This window comes from Cryptomeria japonica, chromosome 10 (genome assembly GCF_030272615.1).
Source record: "Cryptomeria japonica chromosome 10, Sugi_1.0, whole genome shotgun sequence".
NCBI classification, from domain to species: domain Eukaryota; kingdom Viridiplantae; phylum Streptophyta; class Pinopsida; order Cupressales; family Cupressaceae; genus Cryptomeria; species Cryptomeria japonica.
Window position 1 is genome coordinate 151,562,221 of NC_081414.1, and position 12,487 is coordinate 151,574,707.

The 12,487-nt window shown below is 34.2% G+C and overlaps 1 protein-coding gene across 3 annotated transcripts in view; it reads right to left on the bottom strand.

Annotated features, from left to right (window-relative positions):
- Window positions 1–10,272: 10,272 nt before the first annotated feature.
- LOC131048000 (uncharacterized) overlaps window positions 10,273–12,487 on the bottom strand; it is a 114,249-nt gene continuing 112,034 nt past the window's right edge. For all 3 annotated transcript variants that reach the window (XM_057981824.2, XM_057981825.2, XM_057981823.2), the window contains exon 7: window positions 10,273–10,817. In XM_057981824.2, the coding sequence (XP_057837807.2) occupies window positions 10,496–10,817 (322 nt within the window). In that variant the 3' untranslated portion in view covers window positions 10,273–10,495. The remainder of the gene's footprint in view (window positions 10,818–12,487) is intronic.

Sequence of the window (12,487 nt, forward strand, 5' to 3'; positions counted from 1 at the left end):
TGTTAGTTATTATTTATTGTGTTGCACAAAAGAGAGAAAGAAGTTCGCAAAATCTAAAATGAGCGATGGAATGTCATTTCCCACAGGTTTGAACTGATTTGAACGTTTAAATTATTTTAAATAAATTTATTTTAAACATGCACATCTGCACATGTTTTAATTTTTATATGTACACAGCTCGCTTACATGCAAATTTTTAATTTCTCGTTTCTTATATACATGTACATGCAGGCTCAGTTGTAATGCAAGGGACATATTTCAAACAAGTTAAAATTGTTCAACATGGGATTCATTTCACTGAATACAAAATTGACAACAAGGTATATCAGTATAGCCACTTGGCCATTGTTGTTGGCCTAATTCTTCATACAGTTCCACGTCGCAGGCGGTCTCAAAAGTGGAGACTAGATAGTGAAGATCATGAGAAAATATTAAGTGTTATTGAAGAACGGTATGAACCACTTGATGTGGTATGACCTATTTAGTAAACCAAAGTACATGTGTTTCAACTCATGAATTGAATTAATAATTGATAAATTAGAACTTAACTTGTTTTGAAACTTGGATAAATTATTAAATACAATAAAGTGTTTGAATTTAATATATATATATATATATATATGGCTTGTGTGGACGATATATTGTTTAGTTAAATATAAAATTTTCAATTATATTAAATTAGGATGTATGAAGTTAATGTACATGTTAAATAATACTTACGTGCATGTATGTAAAGTAAATTGGGACATGTGGATGAGTTGAAAATGTGTTAAGGCTCGATGTATGCACTTGATTGGGATGTATAGTCTATCTAATTCTAAATGCATGTATGCATATGTAATTTGTAAGTTGTTAAAATAATTTAGCATGTATGTACAGTAAATTAGGACATGTATTTATTTAATTAAAAATGCACATGTGTAAATTTAATTAAAAATGCATATTAAATTAGGATGTATGTGTAAATTTGATATTAAATTAGGACATGTGTGTAATAATTGAAGAGCGGTCTAAACCACTTGATGTGGTGTGAACTATTTAGTACACCTAGAATTTAAATTATTGAATATGTTCATTAACTTGAGTTTGTTCATTTGATATGAACAAGTGTGATTTTTATATTGTTCATGGCTTGCACAATGGAGTGGATATATTGTTCACAGATTCAATTAAATAAAATGCATATCTACATATACATGTTACATGTAGTAAAATTTAAAATTTAAAATTTAAATAAACGTATCAATCTTTTTTTAATCTATCTACATGTACACAAATTCAATCACAGATATATATAAATTTGAAAGTTTTAGAGAACTCTTAAAAACATTTTTTAAATTGAACATTTACACCAATTCAATCTAGATGATCTTATATAATATAATTTAAAAGAATAATCAAACATGCACATACATATACACATGTGATCTAATAAGTTACATATAATCAAACACATCATTTAACTTAAATAAATATTTAAAGTATATGTATCAAATGTGCAAATATGATCAAACACACATATATAGTGTGTGTGTGTGTGTGTGTGTGTGTAATCTAACATGTGCGTGATCATATATAATCTGAATACAAATGATGTGATATATAATCCAAGATCAAATGTACAAACTATACATATAAAGTATAATCTAACCATACATGCACATGATATATATATAATTTAGGATCAAACACAAATTGTATAAAGTACATAATCTAATGTATGCATGAAATATATAATCTGATTAAACACAAACTGTATAAAGTATAATCTAGAAACTTCATACATGCATGAATATATAATATGAAAGTCTAAAATGTACATATATAAAAAGATAAACAAATAAGCTATAAAGTCCAGCAAATCAACATGCATCATGTTGGCCACGAATAGAGCGACCATCTGAGGGAGAGTCCTGGTGAGAGTTTGGATGTCCAATAGACCCCTGCAAAAGTAGAATTTATTTAAATATTAAATATAGATCTCTACACATATACATGTGTGCATATTTTTAAATATAATCAAATCCAACTATTTAAATATAAATTGTAACGCACATACATGTACATGTACATATATACAAAAAACCATAACTAACCTGTCCACTAACAGCCTGTGTAGCATCGAAAGAATCTCTCCTACACACACGCTCAAAGCTCAAGCTAGGAGTGACATGAGCTAACTGTTATACATATACATATATACATGTATTTAAGGATTAGTCCAGGATCAATTTAAATGATACAAGTTAACTTCTATTATTTATTAAATGATCTATATAGATTTATCGTACATTACAACATATACATCTTGTAAAAATTTAAACGCACTTGTACATACCTGTGTATCAAGAGTAGGTTGTATAGTCAAATCATGTCCTGTGATCATATCAACCACATCACTCGTGCCTGCATATCTCTCTCTAGTTGTACGTGTGACTGAGGAGTGTAAGGGGATAACTAGATGACTACGCATCGTGGATGAAGTGTCTAACTTAGTAGCATATCCATAAACCCAGTATGGCTCAAACCTCACAGTTGCTCCTCAAATGAATCCAAGCCCTCATATGTGATATGGACCTGATCAGCGCCTATCTGCTCCTCTATAGCAACAGAGTGATCTGTAGGTGGGTTAGTGCTCGGAGCATGCGTACAGTGATGAGAATGTTGTGACTGCCTCGGGGTATGCATCGATGCAGCAGTAGCCTTCCCATCTCTGAGAATCTTCTCTCTAACAACAGCCAATGGTATCCCAAGTCAAGATGAAATAAAATGGTAAGAATGTAGCAGGTCCTCGGCTAAATACTGCGACATATGTACATGTCTACCACCTCCTACTATAGCCACTACCTCATCTAGGGAGGGGATGCCATCAGTAATATATTGATCATCTGAATCTGAAGCCACCCCGTGACTAGAAGATACATGATCTGTGAATGATCTCAAACGTGGTCAGCTCATCATATATCTGCCCAGCCTGTCAGATGATATGGTGGCTGATGTTGATGCAATCTGTCCAATCCTATCAATTACTTCTCTCTAAGAAGCAATCACAGCGTGATCCACTATGGGGATGAGGATTGGGACTACTATCAAAAATCTCTCGCCAACAAGGTCCATGTGTCTAGGCAAAGCTCTATCACGCCTACGATATGCATCTTTGTCAGTAATCTTGCCCCTCCCCTGTCCATAATATGCTAGAATATCAAGGTAGTTTGGTTTCATCTGACAATGAACATCAGCAAATACATGTTGTGCAAAGTATAATGGTATCTGGTTGTTATTAGGATAACGACCATGGGCAGCTAACAAGCATGGGTAAATCAACAATGCAACCTGTGGATCGATACATCTCATGACCTGATATCCTCTCACCTTACTCTTCTCCTGATACTCTGAAAAACATCTCTCCTTGATGGTCTCCTTCGAGACCACCCTCACCACATCAGAAAAAGAACCACTACCCCTCACCTCACTCCTCAACTGTCTATAAATATCAGCTATAACATCAAGTGAAAATGAGGTTTGACTAACTAAGCATTCCCTCAATGTCCATAAACTATCAAAAATGGATTCGCATGTACTCTTGTACACGCCATCAGTTCGTGGGTCATCTAATATGACGTTCAACCTCTGTAGCTCATGGTCACTGTAGTGGAAAATGGTAGCCATATCGGGCAATGGGGGATCATGGTGTGGAGGATCTATATCATCATGTGGCTCTTGATCGGGAGCTTGTGCAGGTGGATCCTAATCATGTACATGATCATGGACTGGATCCTAGGACACCATCTATCTAGGTAGGTCATAAAGTTAAAATAAATACGTAAGCACACACACATGAAGTGCATTCAATTTAAAACATTAAAAATTAAAATCAGTTAAATTCTAGAGAGAGAGAGAGATCGTTAATCTTGAGCTCATTAAAAATTAAAATGTACACGTGAAGTTCTCACATAATTCATATATATATACATGAAGTTCTCGCATAATTCAAATTTTTAAATAAATAATTTTAAAGCTCGAGCGAGAGGGAGATCATTATTTAAAAATATATAAATTTATCTATATATAGAGATTGCATACATGTACATTTTAAATTATTAAAACATTAATGTGAGAGAGAGAGAGGGAGATCGTTTTCATGACAGAGAGAGAGAGAGAGAGAGAGAGAGAGAGAGAGAGAGAGAACATCAATTTCAAAGAGAGAAAGAGAGATCATTAAAGATATATATACATCATCTACTAAATTAAAACATATATAAATTTGTCTATATAGATCGCCTACATACATTTTAAACTATTAAAACATTAATGAGAGAGAGAGAGAGGGAGATCATTTAAATCATGACATCTAGAGAGAGATCTAACATTAATTTCAGAGAGAGAGAGAGATCATTAAAGATATATACATACAGTTACTAAATTAAAACATATATAAATTTATCTATATAGATCGCATACATACATTTTAAATTATTAAAACATTAATTCAAGAGAGAGAGGGAGATCATTTTCATGACAGAGAGAGAGAGAGAACATTAATTTCAGAGAGAGAGAGATCATTAAATATATATACATCATGTACTAAATTAAAACATAATTTTTAAAAATTAAAACACATGCCAGTTGAGCAAATTAAGGGAAGAGAGATTTTATAAGGGGTCATGCATGTGTTAGAACACATGCATGACCCCTTAGGAGCACATATTCTTGACCCCTTTGGACACTAATGTATGTGATCTTAAGGGATCGATATGTCGTACACACTAGGATTTTATAAGGGGTCATATGTGGTTCTAAGGGGTCACGCATGTGTTAGAACACACGCGTGACCTCTTAGGACCACATATGATCCCTTAGGACACTATATGATCCTAAGGGGAATGTTGTATATACACTAGGATGTTATAAGGGGTCATATGTGGTCCTAAGAGGTCACACATGTGTTAGAACACATGCGTGACTCCTTAGGACCACATATTCAACCCCTTAGGACACTGTACATGTAATCTTAAGGGATCGCATGTCGTAGACACTAGGATGTTATAAAGGGTCATATGTGGTCCTAAGGGGTCACACATGTACAGTGTTAGAACACACATGCATGACCCCTTATGACCACATATGACCCCTCCTAGGACACTATGTGATCCTAAGGGGTACATGTTGTATACAATAGGATGTTATAACGGGTCATATGTGGTCCTAACAGTTAACACTTAACACATGTGTGACCCCTTATGACCAAATATGACCCCTTAAGACACTATGTGATGGACTAAGGGGTATGTCATTCACACTAGGATTTTAGAAAGGGGTCATATGTGGTTCTAAGGGGTCACTCATGTGTTAGAACACATGTGTGACCCCTTAGGACACTATGTGATCCTAAGGGGTATGTCGTACACACTAGGATTTTATAAAGGGTCATATGTGGTCCTAAGGGGTCACGCATTTGTTAACACATGTGTGACCCCTTAGGACCACATATGACCCCTTAGGACACTATGTGATGGACTAAGGGGTACGTCTTACACACTAGGATTTTATAAGGGGTCGCATGCGGTCCTCAGGGGAACACATGTGTGACCCCTTAGGACCACATATGACCCCTTAGGGTCCACTATGTGATCCTCTATGGTCCTAAGGGGACATATAGTGTCGCCAGGGGCATATGTGGTCTTAAGGGGTCCTAAGGGGTCATGTTGTGTGTGTAATAGGATGTGAAAAGGGGTCATGTAGAGGATTTATTTTGTCTAATTTGTTTAAATTTGTTATCTAAGTTTTATAATGTTTTTTTAAATTTAAATTTATGAATTTTTCTAACGTTTTAATTTATTATATTTAGTTTTGTAACATTTTTCTAATTTTTAATTTTGCTAATGTTTTTCTTAACGTTTTTCTAAGTTTTAATTTACTACCTTAGTTTTCTAAGTTTTTCATAACATTTTTTTTAAAAGTTGAAAAAAAAATACATATACAGTTATTTAATTTTAAAAACAAATTGACATTAAATCAAAACATTAAATTTTCAAACGTTTTTCTAAAATGCTGAAAAACAATAAATATACAATTATTTAATTAAAAAAATAAATTAACAAATAAATTATTTATTAATTTTTAAATAAATTTAATTTTTAAAAAAGGTTATTTTGTGCACCTAAAATAATGTAGGTCGAAAGTTGAAAGGTGAGAAGCGTTGGCTGTTGCTGATAGGGCACGGTGACGTGGTGCTGACGTCGAGTTCGCTCTAACCCCCTCTACACACAGAAAACTCCAAACTTGAAAATGACAGTTAAACTGTCATTTTCGATTTTTATAGAAATTTTAAAAAAAAAAAATTAAATGGGTTCAATCGAACCCACAAACCCACCTGGGGTTCGATGTGAGGTGAAAGCATACAATGGGCAATTATGGAAATCCCTAAATGTGTAATGCTACTATAGAAAATCCTATAAATAGTTATAAAGCCAATTGTCAATATCTTTGTTGCGGCATTTGAGGGGGCAATTTCCTAATAGAGTGTTAAATGAATAAGGTTGTTTACCTAACTAGTTTACCTAGTAGTTCCTATTCATGTGTTAAGTTTAGTTAGGCCTTAGGAATCTTTCTAGAAGTCTTAATTGTTAATGAGATCTGATCTTATCTCATCTCATTTACTTCTTGTGGCCTAGGTCATTCAATATCAGTTTCTGTAATTTGTCTCATGACATAGGATTAACAAACTTGTCGTGATCGTATCTAATCCTATGTCATACCCTGCCTATGTAAGCAAGGTTCATCTAGCATTGTAAATCAAGCATATCATCTCTCATCCAATTATAACAATCATAGTTTATTGTATTCTTGATTGGTGGAATAGCATCTTTTTTATTGCTTCTCTCTTGTGTGTGTGGAAAATTATTTAGTTTTGCAAACCATAGATCCTAGTTGCATCCAAATTGCTCACTTCAACATGGTATTAGAGCTTTGAAACTGGCAAGCCCCTTCCCTTTTTAGAGAGTTTTGCCATCAATTTTCTATTGTAATTTGAGTTTCATGTCTTAAATTGTAAATTCTCATATACTTTTCTCTAGCATTTTAATGCAATCTAGAGAATCAAAGAGGATTTACAAAGATTTCTTGATCTTATATTGCATGTTTTCTTTTTGGTGAAGAAATTCAATTTTCACTTTTGTTTCACTCAATTTAGCCACCATTTGTCACATTGGCAAACAAGGGTTTGAAGCTTAGATCTGGTTAACAACTTTTTTGGAGCATGTTTTGCCCAAATGAACTCTAACATTTGCACTCAATTGGCTAATAGATGGTTTTTTACTATAAATTTATCTATGTTTAGTGAAGTCATTTCTAGGCAAAAAAAAATTGCAACTGGACCATACGACCCCCATGTGTAAGTATGTTGTACAATTTTTTTCAAAAAAATAAGCACATAGCCATTGCACTTAGGCACTTAATTGCCAACACTTAGGGCCCTCAAAACCACCAGTGGACCTTCCACTAAATAGCTTGCCAATGACTAGCACTAACTACATGCCTCTATTCTCATGTGACCACTAACATGCACCATTAAGTGTTGATTGCCACCACTTGAAATCAACTTTGCCATTGTCGCCCAACCCCAACCAACATGCTAACTGAACTTTTTCTAAATTTTACCCCAAGTATAATTAATTCATATTTTTGTATTTTATCACTTTGGCTAATTAATTGGATATTTTGGAACTTGGGTCCCTTGGTTTGTGGGATGGCTCCATCTGGACTATTTTATGTCTATATAGCATTTTGTCCTTTGTGGATATATTGAGCATCTTTTAAATGCACTCATGTAGACACGCTAAGATAAAGTGTCACATTGTTGTACATGTATTACAGGATTTCACAAACCATGTCCCATTTTGTACTCACACTATATTATAAAGATCCATGGAGGGTTGTGGTGTGTCTTAATTATTTGCCATTAAATTTGTATCAAGTAAGTGTCCCTCCACAACAAAAAGGATCCTAATGATACTTGCCTCATGCATGTCTTTCTTTTGCACACCCTTTTTAGTAGTAGGTACTCTCTTGTGCATTTCAGGTGTTGTTTGTTCTCCTTCATGCACTACATGCTGACACAATTTTAGTGGACCTGTAAAGACTCCCTAGTTAACATCATGCATTCTTTTTTTTGTGGAGGCAACCTTCGATCCCTAGTGATTAGTGTTCTTCAAACTATTGGCACCTATATTTTTTACTTGCATTGGTTGAGTAGTGAGGTTGAGGTCACTCATGTAGATTCATGTGTCATCTATATTTTTAGCTCTCATATGTTGTCTCTATTTACCATCAGATCATTGTTCGAATAGTGTTGTTAGAGACACTCTTATAGATTGGTGTCTTCTTGATCCTGATCATTATCCTATTTACAAAGGAGATTCTTTCGTTACAACACTATAACAATCATCTTTCGCCAGTTGCCTATAGTTTCTTCATGCTTCAAAAATATTCATGTTCCCATCTTTTTGGGACATTGTTGTGGAGACTTTTTAGTCCATCTTGTTTCTCTCTTTTCAAGGAGTTTTCTCCTTTAGTTTGTTTGTGAGAAATTGTTTGTACATGGGACCTCATCGAGCCTTGTTATCAAGACCCATCATTTGCATCTTTGCATTGGTTTGTTCCTTCTTAAGTTGCACTTAAGCGAGGCTATTGATGTGAAGTTTTACAAGACTAGTTCACCTAGTAGATTGTGTTCACATGTTATGTTTACTTAAGTCTCATGGATCGTTTTAGAAATCTTAGTTGTCAATGAGATCTATCTTATCTTATTTACTTCTTTTGTCTCGGATCATTTAATATTTGTTTATGTTAGTTGTCTCATGTTATAGGATTAAGACACTTGGCAAGTTCCTTTCTAATCATATACCATACCTTGCCTATATAAGCTAAATCAAGCAAATCATCTCTCATCTTGTTATCACAATCATATTTTATTGTATTCTTCATTGGTGAAATGGCATCTTTTGTGTTGCTTCTCTCTTGTATGCATGGAAGGTTATTTGGTGTTGCAAATCATAAACCTCGGTTGCTCGCTTCTACATAGAGCACACACTCAACTACAAATATCTAAGATACCTTCCACAAAAATTATTACAATATAAAAAGTCTAGCTAAAGTCAACTAATATTATCCCATGCATGTTGAAATAAATACTTTTATTTTAATTGATTAAATGGACAACATACAAAGTATGTGTCAATAATAACTAATAACTAATACCTATAATATAATGTAAGTTTGTAACAATAGCAAAACAATTGGATTTGGTGCAATATAAGGAACAACAAATCTGCATTCCAAGAATTTGTTTGTTGCCTTCAATATTGTCTATCGTTAAGGGATTGATCTCAATTAAGGGTCTTTAGAACTTGGTTGTGCAACTTATTAAAAACAATTTGTCAATATATGTTGTCACACAAGCTAACAAAAAAAGCATAGTAAACAATCATCATCAAAACAAGCAAGAGTGAAAGTCTATGATCTTGCTAAGCCAAGTTCATGAGCAAAGGACAGCTTTGTAGCTCCAAATCCATAATGTGCCCACCATAGTGTCCTTTAACAAAGCACAGGTCAAACACTAAAACAAAAGCATTTAAAAAACAAAGAGGTTGCACTTTCTAAGACAAAAGTGCTAGAATATCCAAAAACCCTTCATCAATAATCTTTATTCTTCACTCATAATGCTAAACATTTTTGTTCACATTCATTTTGTAATTATAACATTGTACACTTCTCAATTCCATCTTCCCAAAATATTTATGATAGTTAAGGCTGATTGTTTATTTATGTGTATACATTTTATTAAATTGGCCTAGACTTACCAAAATGATTATTCTTTTCCCTTCACATATTTAACTAAAAAGTGTTTTAAATGTCAATGCATGCCATAAAATGTGACATTCCTATGTTCAGTTAAAATTTGGTCATACAAAAGAAAAAAAAGTTGGTGCACTATTAATGTCTGGCTGAATTTTTTAATTAATATTTTTCAAATATAAATAAAATATATTCGTACCTACTAAATTGATGTCTTCTACAGTTATAGTAAAACCATATTTAAGGGAGCTGAGGTAGTTATTTGTAATGATAAACGATATTCATGCACATTTCAGAATTTATTTTTCACCTACTACTGCAAAAGTATGCTTGCTAATGTATTAGAGTCGAGATCAGTGTATATTGTGACATCAAAAGATAATAAAAAATTCCAAGCTTAAAGGGTACACATGTTATGCCTATAAAGAACATTTATTTTTTGGTTAGGAAAATAATTGCAAATTATTTGTTGCACTGTAGTTGCTTAGAAATCAAATATTTGACAGTCAAATATGTACAAACATAGAGCTATCATTTCATGGATTACTTAAAGTTTGCTCCATAAATTGAGCCCTCAACAGAACTCATTGTCGCTTTCCAGTGATCTAAACCAACTTAGATAAAGTCAGCCAAGTCATCATTACTTCAAAATTTTGTGCAAACCAATCTGAAGATCCGAGGAGATTGATATAAGCAACGGCAAAGTAGAGTGCCAGGCTGCTTTAAAGACACGCCTCTGATGGGCTTGGATGGATTGAAAGGGCTCTCGGCTGTCATATCGAATATCAAAAACATGAATTTTTGGATCAGAAGATCCAGTTGAAATATATAAGCCGTCAGGAGACCATGTTTGATGTATAAGGGCTGATTGGGAGTCACTTGTCTCCTGTGTCCAACCAAAGTTATGGATCTCCTTGTTGTGTGCTCTTATGTCGAAAAGGCGAAGCTGTCTTCCAGGAGTTCTGTGCAGCAACAGCAATGATTATACAAGAAGCTCAAGGAAAATTCAGAAAGCAATTATGCAACCCACTTGCAACAAAAACAAGAAAATCTTGCTACAAGAGAAAATAAGAATTTTGAAACATAATAGCAAAGGAATATTAATTTCAAGAAAATGTATATTATATCTTTGAAGAAACCACCATCCCAAATCAAACTTCATTTTCTGAATTTAGGTAGCAGAATTTCACGTTATATCTTCACTTAGTAGACACCAACCCAATCCCAATGTACTCATTCTGAATTTAATTAGCATTAGGCTAATTAGTGTGAAACAAACTCTTAGTCATTTTGAATCATAACTATGAAACATGGCAGTCAAAGCTAATCTTTGTATTGCACCTTCTGGTACAACTGACATTATTAGCTTGCAGGAAGCATCTAAAATGACCAATAGAAATTGAGTCAAATACATGTTGCTGGTGTAAAACCTGACATGATGAATGTAAATGAAATGGAACTATTTGATAGTGCGTGACATAGATGCAAAACTCACCGAGTACTTGTGCACAAGTCAAATGACCAGGCAGGTTACTCGCCCAATAACTTGCCAAGAGTTTTTGTAAAACTTGCAGGGAAAAACCTCTAACACTCAAGTAAATGGGAAAAATCACGAGTTTTTGGTTAATAACTCATCCACTCTTGCTTGCAGTTGAAAACTCTCAGCAATTTCTTGCCTGTAATTTATAAAATGTGATTTTCACTTCATTTTGACATGCAATTGGTGACTTACGGCACACAGTGGCACGAGGATTGGCAATGATAGTTTGTATGGTTTCAAAAGGCCTTAATTTGGGTTTGGTAATGGGGGCTCCACCCCCAAACCCCCACAAGGGGTGTTGTCCCTCAACCCCACTGGGGGCGTTGCCTCTAGACCCCCCTGAGGGGTAGTACCCCTCAACCCCATTGGGATCTCTTGTCAAATTAGAAACTTGATTACAATGAGAGGGTAACAAGAAATTGGAATATAACTCGAGTGTGCTAACTTAGACATTATTATCACACAACTTGCCAAAAATTTCTTTAGATTAGGCTTCTACATATGACATGACTAGTGTAAGTGGCATTGTAACTCATTTAGAGGTTGAACTCATTCTTCAATCTATATATGTATATTAAACTCAAATTTTGATTTATATATGATGGAAATCCATAATATGGTCTACGAATTTAACAGTGTGTTTTTGAAAAATATTTCTAGAAGTTTATGGATTTTAAAATGTTCGAGACAATGCTCAACTATTGCCAAGTTCTTTCCCAAGCTCCTGCTGAGTCTGGAGTTCTAAAAAATTTTGGGCAAGTTATTGTCGAGTCTGAGTTTTTCAACTATGGTCCACAATGCTAGGCGACCTAACTTATAAGCTTATAGTAATAGCACATGGACTACCTCGTACTACCACGGGTTGAATGATACACCTAACTGTGCTTCAATATAAGGTGTACATACTCCACCCCCTGCAAGATTCAAACTAGTTTCCTCTCATTTAAGAGCACAAGCATTTCACCAAGAAACCAACTCAGGCTGAGTGACACAGGAAACCAATTTTGAATTGACAAGTTGCTAGTGGATTAAACATATTTCATTTTGTGCACACACCCTGTTACTAATTACTAACATAAAACTCCATTGAAT